Source organism: Sceloporus undulatus, chromosome 5, assembly GCF_019175285.1.
Source record: "Sceloporus undulatus isolate JIND9_A2432 ecotype Alabama chromosome 5, SceUnd_v1.1, whole genome shotgun sequence".
Taxonomy (NCBI): Eukaryota; Metazoa; Chordata; class Lepidosauria; order Squamata; family Phrynosomatidae; genus Sceloporus; species Sceloporus undulatus.
This window is the reverse complement of record NC_056526.1, coordinates 30573040-30595931: the sequence shown is the minus strand read 5'-3', so window position 1 is coordinate 30595931 and position 22892 is coordinate 30573040. Positions and strand designations below refer to the sequence as shown.

Below are 22892 nucleotides of genomic sequence, written 5' to 3'. Positions count from 1 at the left end.
AGAGTGGTAGAGAGTTCAGGTAAGGCTATCAAAGCAACATGATAGATAATAACATGTCTCACACAACTGCGTAGTGTTTCACAGGTCTGTTGCTGCCACTTTATATTTATATTTTTATAGTGTATACTTAGGGCGACTCAGGATCCAATCCTCCTGGCAGAAAGGTGACCAAGAAATGTGAAGGATTAGCATTGATGCAAAAATAGATATAAGGGGTCTGGAAAATATTCCCTCCTAGGTTATAAATACAGCCATGCAAGTCAAATTTGGTAGCCTTAATTACTTTAGCAGAGTCTCCTTAACTGTAGTATGTTTAACCCTATAGAGACTTGCTAGGAATAGCGAAGTGGTATACATACTTTTCAAATTTTGACAGATGAAAATAGGTACAATAATTTAACGCTATGGAAGCAAATGGTTCATAATGAAATTTTTATACTCTTTGATGTTTTTATGATATGTATTTTAGACATAATTGCCACTGTATGGAGATTTTTGGTTGTAATCCCACTTCGATCCATTGGGAGAAGCAGGACAATACAAATAAAGATGATGATTATTATTATTATTATTATTATTATGCAAGCAAAATGAAGCTAATGAAAATTTAATTCAATTTAAATTTAATATATCATTTTAGACTGGAAGTGCATTTCCTTAAAACAACTAGAGTGGTTCATAGCATTTGCTCCAACCTCCTTGTTCAATAGTGTTTGTTGATGAAAATTCCCAAGTGGTATCCTATTTGCATGCCTGTCCCTAAAAGACCAAAAACATAGCCTGTTGTTAGAAGGAAACCACAAACACACAACACAAAACATTATAAGGAGAATGTACAGTAGTAGGTTCTAATACTGGCAAGAGTGTGGGAGTAAGAGTTAGAATCATAGAGCCATAGAATCACAGAGTTGGAAGAGACCACAACAACTATCCAGTCCAACCCCCTGCCATGCAGGAATACACAATCAAATCACCCCAACAGATGGCCATCCAGTCTCTGTTTAAAAACCTCCGAAGAAAGAGACTCCACCCCTCTCCAAAGGAGTGTGTTCCATTGATGAACAGCTCTTACTATCAGGAAGTTTTTCCTAATGTTTAGGTGGAATCTCTTTTCCTGTAGCTTGCATCCATTGTTCTGTGTCTTATTCTCTGGAGCAGCAGAAAGCAAACAAGTTAGTATATAATGGTTGGAGTGTCATGTAATGGTTGGACTGTTGATCTTACACTTAGGATATCTTGATACAGTTCCCCCACCAAGCCATGGATGTTGACCCTGGACAACTCACTTTCTCCAGAGCTGACTAACATCACAATATTGTTGTGAGAATAAAAAAGAAAGAACAAGAAGAAAGCTATGTATGCCATTTTCTGCTTATAGAGAGAAAGGTTGGGTAGAAATGTAACTATTAAAAACTAAATTCTCATAAAGGAAACTGTTTCTCACTTTAGAAGCCAATGGTGTGGTCCTGTTTTTAACAGGTTAAAGATATAATACATAAGACCTTTTCCTCCCTTATTGAAGGATTTGGCTTAAAATAAAAGGTGTGTGTGGGGGGGGGGGGGGGTGCACAGTCAATAATATATGGAACTATAGATTTTTCTTCCTCTCACTCATATGCATGAAATTGAAGTAGAAACAATCCTCAGAGGCAGGCCAAGATAGCAAGAATTGTCCTGGAGGGACCCAAGAGCAAGATGATGCTGAGGAAAATAACAGGCTCTGCACCCTAGGCATAAAGAAAGCTGTCCCCAACCTGCTTATAGATTTCTTATGGTTAAGTGCTTGCATTTGTAGGGGGCACAGCCCCAGGAAATAAGTTGCTTTAGATGCAGTTGTACACACTGCTCTGCCCATCCTTTGTAACTAAAGTTAATTTATAGGTCTAACCACCTGTTAAAGTCATGGATGTCAGCCATAATGAGAAAACAGGTACAGTTATAGAGGAAATACAGCAAGGTTTGGTGGGACCCATAAGTGAACCCAGGTTGACCGGATTTATTGTGCTCATGTGGTTTCCAGGTTAACTTGTTCCCAAAGTTCAGATGTATGGTTTTTTACTGAAAACAAATCTGCAATAAGCATTCCATGGCATTTCTCCCCCTTATGCCTGTATATCTGTCATATCATTCAGCTTTTTTAAAACAGGGAATAGGCCAACTGTGCAAGCATTTGATTAATATGTAAAACAAAATCGTTGGCACATGGCATACATACAATCATAGTTTGCATCTGGAAGGTTGGCAGCCAATGTTTTGGAAGTAATGTGTCTATGGAGAAGTTTCAGATGTTAGGGCAAGAAGGGCTGACCCTGAAAAAATACAGAGGAAAAATATCAATTGTAATATTAAGTTTATTTACTGATAGGCTTCCTCTTTTGGAACTGTTTTTATCTTTGGCTATGCCCTATGAAACAGGATGTTTCCTCTCTACACAAAGAATTCACTAAGTCAGAGATGTATAATATCTATCCTGAGTACAGCTTTTCTATCCTGACAGAGCAAAAAAAGTTCCCTATCATAGAGGCTCCAGCTTAACACAGTATTTTCCAAGGTCTTCCTTTTCTTGGATTGTCTCCAACATCTATCCACATGGGATCATTTAATGAGATAAAATGAGAGATTGGATGTAGTGCTGTGCTGTATGGCCTTGTTCCCATAGATCACTTAATCAGACATAAATAGAAACAGACAGATAAGGCACATATCAGCATCAAAGGAAATGTGAACTAGTGGCATTTCCCCAAAAAACACTGCACTGCTAGCCAAGAGATGGCAGCCCTCTGTCCAGGTCAGATGCACAGACAAATGTACTTTTCCTGCAAACCAAGGAAAGTATCCCAATGACCCTTTCCAGTTTTTTGCTTGTTTGTTTGTTAATCTCTGCTTTTTTGTTAAGAGCAATGCACTGGTTTGCGGGGGGGGGGGGGCTCTTCCAGGCACTAACTCTATGCAGGACCTTACAAGATATTAAAAACAGACAATTAACCAAAGTAATTAAGTAAGTAAAGCTTCAAGTAAAAATGTGGTAAAATTGCTGACTTTGCAGAAAAAATAATTATTTCTATATTAAAAAGACAGAAAAGGATAGCAGCACAAACCAACAGAACATTTTATGCTCAGTGCAAGCTGTTGCACAAAGTAAAAGTGGGAGGGGGGCAGCATGAAAGCTAAATCTCTACTCCTGACCAATCTAACAGTGGTTAGAGCTAAGCTTAAGGAGGCTACAAGCTAACACACGCATGGATTTTCTCACCCTAACATGAAGGATATGACTGGAGATTGAAGGAGAGAAGCAGGCCTCAGAGAAAGGGGGAAGCAAATCTAATAGAAAGCAGCAGGTCTAAGAGAGGAGAGCAGGTCAAAGAGAGAGATTCTCTCTCTATGACTGTATGTTAACCTCTTCCTAACTTAACATGTACTTGCAAAAGGGCAGGGGTGAAGTGCTTTTCGGGTTCTAATAATGACTCTTTAATGGTCTGAGCAGAAAAGATAATGGGTTGCATACACCAGTCAGAGCCAATCACAGATAGATATCTACCCTTTTCCAAATCCAAATAGGTTTGCTGGAGCTCTCTGCAAGCTGCACAATATCTTACAATAGGGAGTGTACCAATCTGAGCCAGTTAGAAAGTCTTCATTCTGTGGAGATAAACAAAACCATTAAGTCTTGATTGCTTTCATCAATGCAGCCATTTCCTTGTCAGCATGAGAGGGAGGGTTTGGAGTTCAACTTCCTCTTTGCAGTTAAGAATAAAGCCTGAATTTTTTTCAAGATGGAAAAAGTGTCCAGGTCACCATCAGCCCTAGCTTCTCCAGTATGCTTTCTCTTCTAGTTTCCCTTTTCTAAAAATATGTTTTGGAGAGGAAAAATGTTTATCCGAAAATTCCAGACAGTGAAAACCAACTACGTTGAAGGGAAATATAAAAAGATTCCCAAGGAGCAGCTTGTATTTGTGGAAGTGGGGATATTGAAGACACCATACACTGTAAGATATATAAAACCCCAAGAGATAAGTTTCTGAAGAGAAGTTTAGAAGTTGTAGCTAACCAAAATGACTTGGAGAAAATCACTTAGGCCCGTTACAGACGGGCTTTTTAGTACGGAGTCAGTCCATACTAGGGTTAGGAAGGTGCGGTGCTTCCGCACCCCCCTAACCCTAGTACGGACTGAGTCCGTACAAAATGGCAGCACCCCATCTACATGGGGGCCGCCATGACGACGTCACGACCGCGCTGCCTCTATACGGGGCGGCGCGGATGTGACGTTGTCGCTCCGCGCGAGGGTGCTTAGTGTGCCCTTTGTGCGGAGCAGGAAGGAGCTCCGTTTTGGAGCTCCTTCCTGGTTTGCAGTGCCGCTTTGCGTCACTGGGCGCAGCCTTCAGACGGCTGCACCCAGCAACACAAGGGAGAAAGGAGCCAAGCGGCCCCTTTCTCATCCTCCCACCACCGCGGGGTGTCCTTGGGGCTTGAAGCCCCAAGGACACCCCTTTCCAGGCTGCGGGGAAGCGGACTTTTGCCGCTTCCCCGTGGCCTGGAAAGCGGCGGATTGGGGCCTCAGTGGCCAGAACAGCGGTCTGTAACGCACCTTAGTTAGCTAATACAACTAAGTCTGTTATGTTCAACACTGCTAGGTTTGCTGTGAAAGCAGCTAAACTTAGATTAGACTTTGAGGATAAAGGCCTGCATGGGAATTTGCAGTAAACAGATTATATTATTTTGAATAGAGCATGGGATATTGTGATGTTTTTGTATGAAATATTTTTATAATTTTAGAGCTAATTGACTGTGGAAGTTTTAAAGGGTTTTAATTATTTTTGTAATTTGATGGCTATAACCTGTATTTGGTTGTCACGAATAAACTGTATTTGAGTATGTTTTCTTAACATTTTGTGCAGATTCTGGCAAAAGAGAGCTTTCCTGTCTTACAAATCAAAATGTAATATTCATTTTTATTGAGCACAATGTAACACATCCTCTGGATCATAGTCTTGCAATCTCAAACTCTATTCTGACATCAAGTCTAACTATACATAGGATGAATAATCAGAATGGGAAGACATAAAGAGAAGTGGTTTTGGCTCCTGTATTTATTAAATAGCTTTAGCTCTATCTTTATATAATATATTCTCATGTTGCCTTTAATATTGCTTTTTTTTTTAATTCTGCTGTTTTAGTATTAGGTTTTTTCCTCTTCTGATTTGACAGTGGAGGTTGCTGAATTAGTTGAAATTTCATTGTGCAATGTCTGGTCTTTTAAAATGTTTATACAACGTCTCAGGAATTAAGTTATTATGTGCTTCATTATTGGAAACAAAAGTTGGGCCATGTAAATAGACAATAGTTTATGTTTCCAGTCTTTATTGTATGGTAATTGGCCTTTAATTGGAGCTTGGAATACAGTATTGTTTTGTAAAAGTAATTAGTTATAATTACAGTTCAAAGATGCACTCCCATTTAGTTTACACTGTAGTTTTGGTTTGAAAAAGAAATTCTACTTTCTTATTTCTCAACAGTAACTGAAGGAAATGCTTTATAGGTATTCTTTAAAATATGTGAATATTATAAGCTGCTGCTCTATGGCACAAAACATTCCCATCAACCACATCATTTTCCATATATCCTTCAACCACATGATATTTTTCCTCCATCATATGATGAGATGTATCTCATGCATAAAAGTATGTAAAAGATTACAATTACACTGCAAAAGCAGTGAAGCTACCCCCATTATGTTGTAATAGTAATATAGCTTAGTATGTTTTATTTACATGTATAGCTGAATTAGCAATGTTGTCGCATTCGTAATGTTTACACAGTGCTGTATAAATCTACAGCGCTATATAAATAAAGCATAATAATAATAAGATGATGATGATGATGATGATGATGATGATGATGATGATGATGATGATGATCAAATTGGAAAACCAAGCCTTATGAGGATTGACTTAGGGAGCTGGATATGTTTAGCTTGTAGAAGAGAAGACTGAGACAGAGATAAGAAGACTGATGTGATAGCTGTTTTTAAATATCTGAAGGAATGTCACGTAGAAGATGGAACAAGATTGTTTTCTGTTGGTCTGAGACTGAAATACAAACAAATCAATTCAAAATGATAAAGAAAGTGATTCTACCCAAATATTAGGAAGAACATAATTTACTGTAATAGCTGTTTGATAGTGGAATAGATTACCTCAAAGGATGGTGAACTCTCCATCTTTGGAGATCTTTAAACAGAGGCTGGATGGGCCTCTTTCAGGAGTTGTTTGTTCCTGCATGGCAGGAATTTGGATTAGATGTCCCACATGGTTCATTCATACTCTAAGATTCTATGATTGTATATATGTATGAAACAATGAAGTGAAACAATCAGTTCAGGTAAGCCTTGCATAAATAAACAAAAACATTTTGAACCTCCTAGAGACCTTTTGAAGAATTCTTCCAAAATGGATCAAACTTTTTCTTTTACCAGCCCACTTTCAATGTCTTCATTGTCTACTTTAAAGTTATGTAAACCATCTGTGGTCATTATTTTTTGTTTTCTTAATATGTTAGCATACCATACACCTTTCTAGCTGGATATGGGTTTTTCTAAGTTAATATTTAGTGTTGGGCATGTTTTTGAGAGGTCATGAAAATCTGAGGAAACTAATTAACGGATCAGGCAGACCTAAAAACATAAGGGAGACCTAGATAGGACTAAATAAACACTGAACAAGTTTGCTGATCAACTACATCCCATGCTAGGCTCTTCACATTTTCTCTCACAATGGAGACTGTACAGACCGGTGAAAAGGGCTGATGTTGTGGTGGAGTGGAGTGGGGTCATGCCGACCACACGCTGCCTGCCCTGACTCCGTCCCCAAGGCAGCATCATGATGTTTCTTCAGTACAGCATTTAGACACGCTGTGCTGAGGAAACGGGGAACAGCCATGCGGTGGTGGTAAAGGTGCCCCTTTTCCAGGTCAAAAAGAAGCACCATTTTGCTGCTTCTTTTTGGGCCGGAAAAACACCAGATCGGGGACTTGGTGTGCGATTGCCATGGCCCCAATCCACTGAAGCAAAGGGGTGGCGCATGTTACCTGCCATCTGTTTTGCCTAATCCAGCGAGCAAAGGGGTGGCACAGAGCTGCCCCTTACCCACCATCTGTTTTGCCCCTGAGTCCCATTGCAAAGCACTTAAAGACCATACTGCCCACCTCACCCCATGCTGTTCGCTCTTCCTGTCCAACTATCCAGGGATTGTCTCAAATCCAATCAGTGTTTTGTCACTCCAGAGTTAAAGCCATCAGCTGTTCTGTATCTCTTTGATCCATCAAAACTTTTACCAAACTGTTTGGTAGCAGCAAGCACCCCCCAAGGATATGAACCAGAATATGAATATCCATCCCAGCCATAAACACTGTGCTCACATATGAAGGTGAGGTTTATAGACCCTGTGTGCACAGAGGGTTTTGCTCACTCTCTGTGTGTCACCATCAGATGCTGCCTGAGCTACTTTTCATTTTTCATGGACCTAACTTCAGGACTGGTAATTATCACCCTCTCTAATTTTTGATTCCTCTCTGTCCAGCCTTCCACACCTTTTTTCCTCATAGCCTTGAAGGTTACCTTGGTTTTGTATATTGGCATGCATGGAATCATAGAATCATAGAGCTGGACGAAACCTCAAGGGCCATCCAGTCCAACACCCTACTTTGCAGGAATACACAGTCAAAGCTCCTCCAACAGATGGCCATCCAGCCTCTGTTTAAAAACCTCCAAAGAAGGACTCTATCACACTCGGCGGGAGTGTGTTCCACTGTCCAACAGCTCTTGCTGTCAGGAAGTTCTTCCTAATGTTCCTGTGATTTGCATCCATTGAATCAATAACTGGCACTATTGATTACTGCAATTTCATATTGGAAAGAGTTGTGTACCTATTGAACCTCTGCCTATTACGTGACCATGGAAAGTAGCTGCAGATCAAAAAGTACATAAGTCTGAATCCACCAAACCCTAATGTCACAAGCTTCCACTTGCTACAACTAGAAGTTTGGCTGCGTATCAAACTCTTAGGAAGCTGCACCAAGAACATCAAAGTGGATCTAAATTCCTTGTCAGTCCTGCTTCCTTATGTGGCTTTCCTCAGTCATTAGAGATGAAAGCTCAGACAGGAGGAAAGGAAAGATAATGATAGTGAGACACAGGGTAGCCAAGAGCAAACAGGAGGGGACGGTATGACGTTCTTAGCAAGGGGAATTTCTGAGTGTCAAGAACAGTACATTCTGTTACATCTCAGTAGTGTATAAGAGGGTGTAACTTGGCCAAGGCCATAAGCCAGATTACTCTATAATAATGAAAGAAATATAATTATTTCAGTTAAGAAACGTACAGACAGCTTTTGAGCAGGAGAACCTAAAGTGCCATGCTACCTGATAGGCATTTTGAACCTTGTGAAGAGAATTTCATTACTGTCCTTGAATTCTTTTCTATCTCTTCAATGAGATAGATAAGTTGCCTTTTGTTATTCTTGTGAGTCCCTTGCAGACAAAGGCTATGGGTGAGAATGAGAACTACTAGCTCCTGGAGGAATATGCTTAAAGAAAATGATTTATTTACTTGTTTATCTGATTTATTTCCCACTTTTCTCCCAAATGGGCTCACATGTGTTCACATGCTGGATGATAAAAGGGATAGGACAGTGGCTTAGTAGAATATCCTAGTTTTCTTTAGTGTTGCAGTGAGCTGGGGCAGATAATTAATTTTGATTAATAGGCCAAAACAGAAGTAAGTGTTTTCCTGCTTATTCATGTTTTGACTGTAAGTAATTCAATGGTAAATGTTATCTTAAACAAGGATGCTGTTTTGTGAGTATGAAATGTCACTTTTTGTTTTGACCCAAGAAATCAGATGCACACATGGCTAGATGAACAAGCTCATTCAAAAAAAAAAAAGATTTTTTAAAATTCTCTTCATCCAATGATTTTTTTAAAAAAAATTATCTTGTGTCTAACTCAATGTCAAAGCTGTTGAAGAAAGGCAACTTGGGATGATGTTTTGTGAACCAGCTCAAATTCTGCAGAAAAAAAGGAAAGGGAAAATGAAAGAGAGCACTCCAGAAAGACCAAATAACTATTGTATAAACATCATTTGTTATCAATCACAATTTACTCCTCCCTCCCCCCCCACCTCTCTGCTTTTTTCATAGGGCTAAATATTTTGAAGGAAAGAAGGTGAATGGGGAACTTGAGGTCCGTGTGGAACAGGTCAGTAAACAATAAAAATCTCTGTCAAAACTAAATTCAGGTTTGACTTTGCAGGTGTCAGCTAGGAGGAGACTGGAATTAAGAAGGCATTTAAAGGCTGGTTTACATTTTCTGTGATGGTAGTTTGTTCTTTAAAACCTGGAGTGTTTTTCCAGGTGGCTGCTTAGCTGAGTCATGCAATACATTTTAATATTTTGCTTGCTCTGGGTAAAAACATGGCCTTTCTGAGAGAAAAAGTTGTTGCTCTTTTAAAAAAAATTTGAAGAAAGAACTAGAATATTATAGAGGGTGTCCAAACAATTAGCACTACGATGAAATAACTCCATCAACATCAGTTCCTTTTTTTTTTCTTGCCAGGTGTTTCATTATGAAATGGTTTTTGACCTGAGGAAGCATCTAGAGATGTGGGTCTGAATATTCCAGGAGTATCCCAGAGTATTCTGTCCCCAAAGCTGCCCCAACATTCCCCCATTAACTTGGACACTTGATTGTGAAGCTGGACATCTGTTTGCACACACATCCCACTGTGCCAGTTGGCACCATTACTGATGCTGTGAATCATGTGCTCTGAGGACAGAACAAGGTACCCAGCATTGATCATATGGCTGGTTGCCTCTTTCTGACCCCAGTCCAAGCAACTCACCATGGTGGCCTTGGCAGCTATGGACAGCACTGAAGGACGAATGGTAAACAGTTGCCAAGCTGCACTAGAAAGGGCTCTTCCCTTTCACCTTTTGGAAATCACCTTTTCTCAGAAGATCCAGAGCAAAAGGTGATTAATTTTAAATAGTTGTAATGGGGGTATTTGGAGATACCTTGGGTTTAGTGCCCAACTGGCCATACATCATTCAGACAGTTCACACTAGAACTGGGACTTGGGCCCTGGGTTGTCTGGACTACTCACCAGGAGGATGGTGGGGATGTATTCTTTGGCCCATGTGGACAACCCCTAAGTCTCTTATTCATTCTTGTAAGATCTCACTTCCCCTTTAACATAGTTCAGTTTTCTGATCCCTATCCCTACAGCCTGGTTTGTGTGGAATGGAGAGAAAGACAAATAAACCTTTTTCCCAGCAAGTTATTGATTTTGGAACAGAAGGCCTTAAACACCAGTTCCTCTTTTCCATCAACTGCTATATAAGCTCTCTCATCTTATTCCATAGCTAGCTTTAGAGCTGTTGCTTTTGGTTCCTCACCGAATCTCCAAACTTCACACTTGGCATGGAAATAGATCAGGCTTTCTTTCAGGTTATTTGCTCTAAAAATAACCTATTTCCTCCAGACCCTGTTTTTATGCCCTAAATTCCCAGCTCCCTCTTCCCTCCTCACATGCTAGAACAATTCACCACCACTCCATAAACACCTCATTAATTTACAACTCCATATAAATCAGAAGATAATTTTGAGTTCTGTGGTTCATCTGGACTTCACATTCTGTTTGTTATGTCTCCTCTGTGTAATGCAAATAAAAGATAAATATATGCTAAATTACAATGCCCTTAGTATAAACAGAAAATACACTAGAATACAATATAGAATCCATTAAATCAGTAGTTCTGAACATTTAGCTCTTTAGCTGTTTTAGTCTTCTACTTCCCAAATTCCTGAGCATTAATCTCTGAGCATTGGCTGTGGTTCCTGGAAGCTGAAGTCCAAAACATTTGAAAGACCAGTTGTTAAGAACCACTGTGCTAAATAACTTCCCAATATCCTCATTGTCTTTGAAGGTTGCTGGGCAGGCATGAGCTCATTGAAATTAATTGCTGTTTTCTATCTGGATGGTTATATAGGATTGGACTACATGACCTTCAGGATCCCTTCCAACTCTACAGTTCTGTGGTTTTGTGATTTAACTGTTAGCTATTACACACGTAAGGATGAGGGATATTGTATCAAACAGTTGGATGAAAATACAATAAAATAATAATTGCAACAGCTTGGTACCTTGGCTTGCCTGTATTCTTACTCACAGCAAAGAACAATATGAAGACTTTTAGCTGCTGTTTATTCATTGTATTTCTTGGCTGCTTTGTTTTAGACAAGAGCCAAAGAGTCATTTCTGAAGAAAGTTGAAGGTGTTATTTGAAAAGCAGAGGCATAGTTACTTACTGTATATAAACCCACTTATTACTTGGCATTGACATCTCTGGCCAAACAGATTTTACAGGGCATGTGGGGTAGTAAGTAGTACAAGGCAAGATGGGTCAAGATAAATGAGTGCAGACACTGTGAATACTAATCACTCTATCATGACCACTTCTGTCTCTCTAGCCATTTGACACATTTGTGCAAAACTGGAAATATAGAATGAAGACAGAATAGAAGCCATTTGTCCTTTCTGCACAATTCTATACGGATAACATTATCTGTCACAGTACTGCTATTGCCCTCTGTGTGTACGCATGCAGGTGATGAAAGTAAAACAGATGTGAGTCACAGGCATGGGTGGACTGCAGGAGTCAGCAAGTTGTTTCCTATGGAAAGGGGGAAGGCTAATCCATAGTATTGTCATAATCTTTGTGCAATAAGGAAACAATCCACTCAGAAATAATAATAAAGGCTAAATTTACTTCCTTCTAAGGTAAAAAATAGTTGCAAATTGGTTGTGGATACTGAGTGGGCATGGTTATCAGTGATATTGTCCAATAAATATCCAACAGAATCAGTTTTTCTTTGGTTCAGTTTGATACTGTGGCAAAGCCTAAAGAACCATTTTGGAGTTTCTTCATTGTGATTTTTGTCCATCACACAAATGTACCTCATGCCTGCACACAACCATGTTAGGAAAGTTGTTAAGATGACTAGCTTTGGAGGGAATCCTGCCCTCTCTTTTGGGACGCAGATGCTCCTGCAGAATAAAGCTACTTCTTTTCACTTGTTTTATGTCTGACATTGAAGCTGTTTCATTAAAAGTATTCTCACAAAATATTGCTTAGTTTATTCCTTCCTTTTCCTTATTTGCATTTAGTTGTCAGCTTCCTTCAAGGTTAAAAAACCACCGAAATCTGTTAGGATAGATTCTTGCTATTTTTTCCTACATTTCTTTGGACTTTAGCCCAAGTGCCTTTTCATCTTGTATGGCCTTAAAGGCACTGTTTACAAAACATATCTCATGTGGAGGCTGAATTTCCCTGCCCCATGGCCATTCTCAGGATCATTTTTCTTGACAAGAAGGGCTTGCATGTATGTGTGTCTAATTTGTAGAGGTTTTACCTCACTGGGACATAAAAATAATCTCTCCCAACTCCAACTCGATCTCTGAGAACAATCCCTCAAAGTGGTGGCAATGTAGCTTTAAATTGTCTGTTGCATTCACACCATAAGACTCCTTTGTTGAGGGAAATGCCATCTTTAATGTCCAGTGTAGATCATTCAGGCCCAGCAAGATTAGTATCCAACTCGATCAAGACCCTCAACTGTACAGCAAGAAGTGTTGTTGATACTGATGGCGTTGTCTACAGGGCTGTAACTACATTGGATTCTCCCTCTAGTGTGAACAGTATCACTCTTGGCTTCTTATATGTAGAGAAATAAGGACATTTGGTGCTCTACAAAACTATTTCCATGTTTTAAAGGTCACAAGAGAAGAGACCCAGAAGTTTATCGCACCCATTTTTTCCCCCATTATGGGCATGGGAAGAGGATGTTCATGGGCGTGTGCAACTGAGAAAAATGGATTTATCACACACCAAATCATCCTCAAAAAGGTCCCATTCCAGTGCCCAGCACCAGGCCGTCCCCGTTCAATGCTGAGGAGCACCATTTTTGTCTGATGGACGTTTTCCATCGGGTGCGATAAACGGGTGTGATAAACTTCCCAGTCTCTCCTCAAATATAGTCAGATAGTCAAGTGACCCCATCAATTAGCAAAGTACCCTAAGCTTGAAGTGATTAGAAATATCACTGTAGTCTTTAGTTTCTCTCTTTGAATTACACAGGGCAACCACATGGTTTCAACAATACACATTTATCCAACACTGTTGGTTGGACTGCAGAGTGAAAGCAAATGTAGCTTTCAGCAAAGCAGTGCTTCTTCTTTTATTCCTTGACTTTCCCCACCACTGTAAGGGTGCTAACCACCCATTTGTATGATGCACAAAGACTACCATGAAGAGCAACAGGTAATTTACCTGTAATTGCGGTTCATCTGTGCTGTAATGGAATCCTCTCTCCTCCTGTTTTACAAATCCAGCATGGTTATCACGTTGGACTATGGAACTAAGAGAGGAGTAGTTTTGTAATGCAGGAGCATGTGTATCAGGAAGGAGAGGGAATGGTTCTCATCAAAAGGTACTCAGCTTGAGAACTTTCCATTCATTTGTGTGACCACGCAGATAATCACTAAAAAGAACCTCCTTACCTTAGGTCATACAATGTATGCTCTTAAAATGTTAAAAAGGGAGGGGCCTCCCAAAATTAAAACCTTTAATAATCTAACATCTACTTATCCTTTATTAATCTGCTACTCTTTCTTATGGTCATACTTTTTTTCTCCCGACAACCACAGAATGAATCTTTAAATAATTCAGTGGTTAGTAGATTCTGACCAGTTCAACTTTGCTAAGCCCTAAAGTTATTCACTGTTTTCAAATCTTGAAATGCCTTGAAGGTTTTGGGTCTAAAACAAGCACAAATCTCTAGGGTTGTGTTTAGAGCTAGCCAATGGCATGGCAACAAATTTCCAAGGCAGTTCCACATGAAAGTTTCCAAAAAAGGGATACTCAGTTGATATCCTTTGGGGATTTGATCCTCGCCACTCTTAATTCCTTTTTTATTTATTACTGCAATAAGCGTAACTCAGAAACCATCTGTCTTATTAATGTTGGGCCATAAACACTCCTTGAGTGTTTTCTCTGCAAAAGATTGCTAATTAGACTTGTTGCTACCTCATGGAAATCTGGTTGAGACAAACATTCCATTTGAAAGAGAAATCTCCAAATAGGTCAGTCTATTCTGTGCAAAACCCTTGTTATCAAGTAACCCCTTGTTTTTGTACTCTTTCATTCCAGGCAGAGTTTTCAGAACTGAACCTGGCTGCTTATGTAACTGCTGGCTGTATGGTAGATATGCAAGTCATGAGGAATGGCACCAAGGTGGTCAGGTGACAAACAGTTCCTTTTCTGCTCTTTATAATCAACTTCCATATTCTTGGGGTTTTATTGTTTGTTGCTTGTTTGTTTTTTTAAAAAAACAGTGTTTCTAAAAGTCCTTACCGGATAGTCTGACTAGTATGGGATGACTGGCATGGTGGAATGTTTAATTCCCCAGGAATCAGAACAACAGGGGGAAAGGTTAATTTGCCTTGGGTGAATTGCCAGTTGCTATTTGTATGTGTTCACAACAACAACAAATTTGTATTTGTGTCACAGACAGAGGGGGGTGGAATTTTGTGACTAGGAGAAATATTTTTTAAATTATTGAATTAATGAACCCAGCTGTTTTTCAAATGACTGTTTTATGTCTGTGAACACATATGGATTTCAAGTACAATTAGGCACAGACTAATTTAATTTACAAGCATATTTAATAAACTAACGTGTGAGAGGGAGCCATTATTTCTTCTATTCTTTTTATCCAAAGACCCAGTCTGAATGTTAGTGCTGTCTATGCTTCATGGGCCGTCAGCCAAAATCAGACCATTCTGCAGTGGTAAAGCTCTACATTCAAGGTTACCTTTCAGGAAAGACTTTGCTCCCACTTCCAGTAGTTGCCCATTGTCTCCATTGAGCTTCTAGTTACACGCATGCCAGACTTTTTTTCCATGAGCATCTGAAGCTCTGATACAAATAAACAACCTACATTTATCCCAGGGAAAGTGAAAAACATAAAAATTCTGAAAAATACTTTCCACCTGTGAATTTTGGCACTTAATACAAATGTATTGTATTGTTGGAATGCTATTTGCAATCTCAGTTTCCCTCTATTTTTTTTTTAAATGTTCATATTGTCCAGCTTTGTTTGCCCACATTGCTACTAATCCTATTGACTGTAGTGACCCACATGTTTCTGTTGATGATGCTATAGTGCTACCTCTGACACAATGAGATTGTGGGCTTTATTGACAACACCACATGAGACACAGCAGACAATTAGATTAAATCGAAGTGTAAGTAAGTGAAATCAAGACTGTGAGAACAATGAAGAAGGATAGCAATGCGGTCAAAGAAATGGGATGGCAACAGTCAGCATCAAACCGCTCTATATATATTTTAGGCAAGCATTTGCTTCAGCACGTGAGATTTGTAACTCTTGAAGTAAACCCAGGCATTATACCATATAAAGTTTTGTTGTTGTTGTTGTTGTTGTTGTTGTTGTTGTGTGCCTTCAAGTAATTTCCAGCTTATGACACCCCTAAGGTGAACCTGGCCATATTTGTTCAAAGGAGATTTGTCAACTCTACCAATAATAATGTCTTTGCTGATGTGGAGCTATCAAGCAGCCAAATCCAAACATGACCCAGAGTACTTTTATCCAACCAGTTTGGTCTCACTGAATTCACAAGAAGTTGAATGCAAATTATTTCACTTAAGTTTTGTTTGTGGACTAGCAGTTAATGAGTGCATAGGTGTGTGTTTGGGATGATATTCTTGCATATGTGGCCCAGGGCATGTGTTTTGATATATATTTGCTCTGACATACTGCTGCAAATGCTCAGCATTTGTTCATCACATGTGCTGATTTAGTCCTTAGGAAACTCAGCAGGACGGTCTTGTGTTACCATCCTTGCAGTAATTTAGTAGACATTGGGTGGGGGTGGGAGAAACACAAGAGATTCACACGCTTTGCACTGTCAGTGTGAAAGCATGCTTTTAATGGGTCTGTTGGAAAGACTATCTAATTTTTTTCTCTTCTCCTCTCCTCTCCAACTTCATTTTTAAAAAAATTCCCATAACATTCAAACTAATCTGCTGTGGAGGCAGGAAACAGACTTCCGTCTAGTGTTCTGGTTTGGACTCCCACCTCTCATTGTATTCCATAAATGTTCCCTAGTCTTAACCTTAACCCATGGTAAATTAAGAACACACAGGAAGCAATAGAAAATGCAGTTCTGTGCTTTATTACAAGAAGCATTTATCTACCATTATCATGTATAATATAAATAGTTACATATACAGGTTCTTTCTGTCTCTGAACACGGTCTGCACATACTTCATAAATAAGTTTTAAAAGTTAATCAACCACAGTTTTTACTTCTAGGTTTCTCATCTGATGTTATCTCTTGTTTATTTAAAATATGTTTCTATGCACATTCATGTACATGAAAAAGATATATATCAAAGACACACAAGCACACTTATTATGGAGAGAGAGAGAGAGAATCTTAACAGAGGAATCCAAATGTGCCACTTTAAAATGTCAGTTTCTGCATTGTTCTAGTGTATACTTTATATTTCTACAGCTTGATTGTATTTCATAACACTTCATGTTGTCTTTCCTTTCAGACTGCCTTCTTTGAACAATTCCCATTCTTTCACTATGGAGTTTCCATCAATTATTTTCTTTTAATGTTTTAGGGTGGGGTTGTCTTTGGTGCGATCCAGACCAGGGCAAAGCACCGGCCTGAACATGTACTAGGGTTGCCCGGGCACAGAGCATCCGCACGCCCCGCAACTCTAGTATGTGGTGGCACCATAATCATGGCATCTTCCCATCCACATGGGGCTGCCATGATTATGTCACACATGGACCGCCCCAGGCTGCTTATGGCGGCCTGGCTGCAGCACAAGAAGGAGCTCCGAAACAGAGCTCCTTCTGGGTGCACACTTCATTCCTGCAGCCACCAAATGGCTGTGGGAATGACACTGGGGAGAAAGGGGCCAAGCAGCCCCTTTCTCCCATGGCTGCGGCTGCCGGAGTGTCCAGGGGCATGAAGCCCCAAGGACACCCCTTTTCCATGCCACGCAGAAGCAGCATTTTGCCACTTCTCTGTGGTCCAGAAAAACTTCAGATTGGGGTGGCAGGGCTGCCGGTGAGGCTGCCCTGCCCCCAACGGGACTTAAAGGGACAGTATGTACCGCACATTTGGTTTGGTTTGGTTCTGGTTTTGTAACAGGGCAGACCACTGCAGTAGCATCACTAGGGTTAGAGTCACCTGGTGTCATAACTCATTACCCCCATTGACCTCCTCCCATACCATATTCTTAGTAATATTTTTATACTAACATTATTTGCAAATTATTATTCCTGTATATCACTTAATGTAATGGCTGTTGTGACATAAACAACTAGCAAAGTAAAATTATACATTTAAATTGCAGTATCATAAGCACAACCTAAACGTACTTACATTTATAATAATAATAATAATAATAATAATAATAATAATAATATTTATTTATATACCGCCCTATGGCAAACCAATCCGGGCAGTTGACAACAGTAAAATATAAAATATAACAATTAAAAACACTTTATCCCTCCCCCCCTTAAGACAATATTAAACAGTATAACATATTAAAAACACAACATCAAGCATAAAAACAGCAATTAAAACCCTGATATCCCTCTGTTGATCCTCGACCATCACTGAGATGGGGCCACGGGAGGAATGAGGGAATCAGGGAACCTGGGCTGGGATGGTTAGTCTGGAAAGGCCTGCCGGAAGAGATCCGTCTTGACCGCTTTTTTAAAGCTGTCTAATGATGTTATCTGACGGATCTCATCTGGCAGGTCGTTCCAGAGTTTGGGGGCAACAGCAGAGAACGCCCTCTGGGAGGTCGCCGCAAGCCTAGATTTTAAAGGCTGCAGTAAGTTCTTCCCAGAGGACCGGAGAGCGCGGGGAGGATTGTACGGGAGGAGGCGGTCCCTGAGATAGCTTGGACCCAAGCCATTTAGGGCTTTAAAGGTGATAACCAACACCTTGTACTGGGCCCGGAAGCTGATAGGCAGCCAGTGGAGGGACCTCAAAACCGGAGTAATGTGGTCCCTCCTAGATGTTCCTGAGACAAGCCTGGCTGCCATGTTTTGAACCAGCTGTAATTTCCGAGTCAAGCACAGGGGTAGCCCCATGTAGAGTGCATTACAGAAGTCAAGGCGTGAGGTTACCAGCGCGTGCACAACCGTCTCGAGATCCCTTACTTCCAGAAAAGGGCGCAGCTGGCGTATCAGCCGAAGCTGATAACAGGCACTCCTGACCGTCACATTTACCTGATTTGTCATCAGGAGCGACGAGTCAAGGAGCACCCCCAGACTGCGAACACAGTCGCTGGAGGAGAGTGTGACCCCATCCAGGACTGGAGGTTGCAACCCAATTCTTGGTTTCGGGGCCGCTACCATGAGCACCTCCGTCTTGTCTGGATTCAGTTTCAATCTGTTTTTCCTCATCCAGCCCATTACCGCCTGGAGACATTCATTGAGAGAAGAGATGTCATCGGAATTCGAGGCCGACGAACGAGATACGGAGAAATAGATTTGGGTGTCATCAGCGTACTGATAACACCCAGCACCATGACTCCGTATTATCTCACCCAGCGGCTTCATATAGATGTTAAATAACATCGGGGACAAAATAGCCCCCTGAGGAACCCCACAAGTGAGGTACCTCTTACTGAAGCTACAGTCCCCGAGTAGCACCCTCTGAGACCTGCCCGAGAGGAAGGACCGGAACCACTGCAAGGCAGTGCCCCCGATACCTAACCCCCTCAGGCGGTCTAAGAGGATGCCGTGATCTATAGTATCGAAAGCCGCCGAGAGGTCTAAGAGCACCAACAGGGTCACACTCCCCCTGTCAATGCTCAGACGCAGATCGTCGGTCAAGGCAACCATGGCAGTCTCAACCCCAAAGCCTGTCCTAAAGCCAGTTTGAAATGGGTCTAGATAATCGGTTTCATCCAAGACAGCTTGGAGCTGAAGGGCAACCGCCCTCTCAATCACCTTGCTCAAAAATGGCAGCAATGACACTGGCCTATAAATCCTCATATCCAGGGGGTCTAGGGAAGGTTTTTTCAGGAGCGGCCTAACCGCCGCTTCCTTTAAACAAGATGGAATATGTCCTTCCCTGAAGGATGCACCGATGATATCCGTAAGGAATCTCATCAGTGCATCCCCCCCCCTGGACGGCCAGCCATGATGGGCAAGGGTTGAGAGGGCAAGTTGTCTTCCTCACCTTACCAAGCAGCTTGTCCACGTCATCAGTACTCACAGATTGGAACTGATCCAGTATAACTACATCGGCGAAGTCACTGGACGCCTCACCTGTCGACTCTGTTCCAATGGTGGCATCTAGGTCGCCTCTTATCTGAGAGATTTTGTCTGCAAAGAAGTTGTTAAACGCGTCACAGCAGGCCGTCGTCGGGTTAAGTAAGGGATTTGGCGCAGGGGGCACCTGCGTCATTTCCCTCACCACCTGAAACAGCTCTGCTGGATGGGACTCTGCAGACGCAATACGTGCAGAGGAGAAGGCTCTCTTCGCTGCACGTATTGCCTCCCGATAGGAACGAAGAAAGTTCCTATGGCGAGTTCTGTCGGATAAGAGTCGAGTCTTCCGCCACCTGCGCTCTAGCCGTCGTCCAAACCGCTTCATCTTCCTCAGCTCTGGCGTCAACCAGGGCCTCCGATTTGGGGCGGGATGGCAAGGGCGCTTGGGAGCGATCGTGTCGATAGCCCTGGTAAGATCGGTGTTCCAGGTATTGACCAGAGTATCGACAGGATCACCGGCATTCCCAACCATTAAACCCTCCAAGGCTGTCTGGAATCCAATGGGCTCCATCAGCCTTCGAGGGCGGACCATTCTAATGGGTCCGCCACCCCCGGTGGGGCAGATATTGGCTCTAAGTTTCGTCTTGAAACTTTTACATATTTTCATGTGATTAAAGTGAAAAATTGTGGAGAAAAAGGTAAAAATTGGGTAAGATATAATTTTTTAAAAGAAAATGTAAAAAGAGTAATTTTAAAAAACCCTGAGACCTCTCATTTCTTCACTCTCTGACCCTCACTCCACTCACACCTTCTCCTCCACTGAGGCCCTGTTTCCACTGGGCACAAAAAATGACGTATATTGTTGCGATTCTGGCTTGAATTTTTTTTCCGAGTCCTAATCAAATCTGGTCCTTCGTTCCCTTTAGGAAAGGCTGCAAAATGACTCGATTTATTTTGACCCATGTTTTCGTTCCCAATGGATTTTCTCCCACTGTATTTTAAAGCGGATTAATTTGCTCGCCTTTTTCATTGCCCTTCCGGAACCTCTTTTTTTTTAAGCAGCTGTCAATCAAGCGCTTAGGCGATTAGACGTCACAGTGACGTCAGTTGCTTCGATGCATTTTGGCGCGGGCTATTTTTGTTCCCCATTCCCATTTACGTCTTTCAAACCTTTTTTTTCTGTTTTGTTTTGTTTTTAAGCAGTCAATCAATCATTTTTTTACCCTCTGGGAAAAGGAGAAGAAGCTTCCATCCTTGCAAGTCCCTTTGCCTCCCAAGCTCTCCTGTGTCTTCCCAGAGCCCCTCTGGGAAAGGGAGAAGGAGCCTCCATCCCCCCAAGTCCCTTTAGCTCCCAAGCTCTCCTGTGTCTTCCCAGAGCCCCTCTGGGAAAAGGAGAAGGAGCCTCCATCCCCCCAAGTCCCTTTGCCTCCCCCATTGCTCCCTGGGCTGTCTGGGGAACAATTGAGCAGGCATGTAATAATAGTTAAAAATGGTGTTCTATGGGTCTCCTCACACATCGGTCTATGAATGTGGAGCAGTGGGAGGTTGCAGGGGGCCTAATGTGTTTACCGCATTTGGACAAAGCACCTAGGCAATCGAAAGCTTAATTTAAAAAAAATAAATTTGTCTACACACATGATCGCCTTACCCTGCTTCCCACTCCACCGGGGGAAAGGCTACGTGAATGGGGGGAAATGGCGCCGGTAATGCAGGAAAGAGAACAAAGTGGGTGACACCCACAGGCCATTCCCTTGAGCACTGCTCCTCCCATCCCTAGTTTTGGTCTGAGGACAGCGCTTCCGTGCTGTCTGTATCAGTCCTATATTGTGCTCTCCTTTACCAGAACCTGTATGCACAGTCAGTTGGGAGTAATTCTCATCAAACTCAGTGACAAGGGATACCTTTGAGTAGACATGTATTAGATTATCCTCAGCTTTAGTAGCACCATAAGTCAATGTTAATTTGATGGTTTATAACAATACCAGTAACTTGCAGCACTCAGATGCATGGTTTATTTTTCAAATAGCTAAAAAGAGTTTAGGCCTAATCCAGTGAATATTAACAACTGAAACAGAAAGGAATTACTTTTTAAAATCTGAAAATCTAAAGGCACTATTCTAGCCCTTTATATAAAGTATAATAGAGCCTCAGAAATATAACTGTAATTGCATGTTTGTTTTCTTTTTTAAATGCAAACTAAAATAGTGTTGCTCTTTCAGTCAAAGATAAAAAATATAGTCTGGAAATATAAATAAGGTCTCGGGGGGGTGTCTTTGTATAACGTCATTACTTGTATAATAGTGTTTTTGTTTGTTAGTAACAAACTGCTAGATTTTCTGCACTAAACTCTATGTAGCTGGGGACAAATTTTACTACCATGTGTTCAAGACTCTTATTAATTTAGAAACCCATCAGTGGGATCCTGTGGTTTTTCACCATTAAGATAGAAATTGATTTTTTAAAAATATAATTGCAGTTGTTCTGAATCAACATTGGATTTCTCTGCCTGACTCTCAGTAGGACAAGTGGCAAAAGAGCAGCAAGTCAGTCCCGAAGGAGCAATTCTGCATAGTAAGGAGTAAATCTCCTTAAAGTGATTGTTAGTGCTAGGAGGGAGTGGTTTAATATTAGGGTCTTTGTTTGGAATTTCAACCTTTTTGACTAACAGCATTCATTCTTCACTCTAATGGTTGGTTAAAAATTCCCTGTCACTCAGAACAATGGAGAGGTTGAGAGTTGTTTCATTTCCTTTTCATAAAGCCATTCATCCTTAAATTAAAAGTGACTTTCCTATTGATTGTGGTTGCTGTGTCTTAGATTGTAATCTCAACAAGGTTGTGACCCTGTTGTATTAAAATCCCAGTTTATCCATGACATATATATATATATATATACACACACACACACACACACATATCCTTATTGCCAATTTCAGTGCTGTATATTTATTACAAGAAAGTCTACCTCTTCTGTGAGTAGATGCATTTACAGCAGCTTGCAAAAGTATTAAATCAGTAACACAACAACAAATATGGCAATAAAATATATGTGCAATTAAAACAGAGATAAGAGGCCAAATTAAGGCATATTTGAACAAAAGCAACTTTACCGCCTGTGAAAGGGTAGTTCCAAGTATTAGACTCTTTTACCTCATGTGCTAGGGAAACCTGCTGCTAAATTAAAGGAAGCCACTTTCCTGTTGTGCAGGTTGTGTCTATCCCAAGTAAAAATGCATCTGAGTTCTCTTTGCCCGCCTGGGAACACTGTAATATAAAACAGGGCTCTGAGTCTGAAAATTTCTTAGATTTAAGACACCCCCCCCAAAAAAAAACACCCCAAACACCATATTTTGCATTGCAGCAGCCTAGATTTTATTTCTTTCTAGAATGCATTAAAGAACTATCATGTTAGGAGTGATAGAGCCTCTGGAGAGTGAAAGTTTTCTCATTGGTATTAACTGAATTGCTTAGATTCTAGAAAGGAAAGCTTAAGTAGAAGTCATAAGG

General features: G+C 40.9%; 1 protein-coding gene across 2 annotated transcripts in view; it reads left to right on the top strand.

Moving 5' to 3' along the window:
- The window catches only part of SYN3 (synapsin III), a 1385441-nt gene that overhangs the window by 1158476 nt on the left and 204073 nt on the right, over positions 1-22892 (top strand). For both annotated transcript variants that reach the window (XM_042466641.1, XM_042466642.1), the window contains exons 3-4: positions 9192-9249; positions 14259-14350. In XM_042466641.1, the coding sequence (XP_042322575.1) occupies positions 9192-9249; positions 14259-14350 (150 nt within the window). The remainder of the gene's footprint in view (positions 1-9191; positions 9250-14258; positions 14351-22892) is intronic.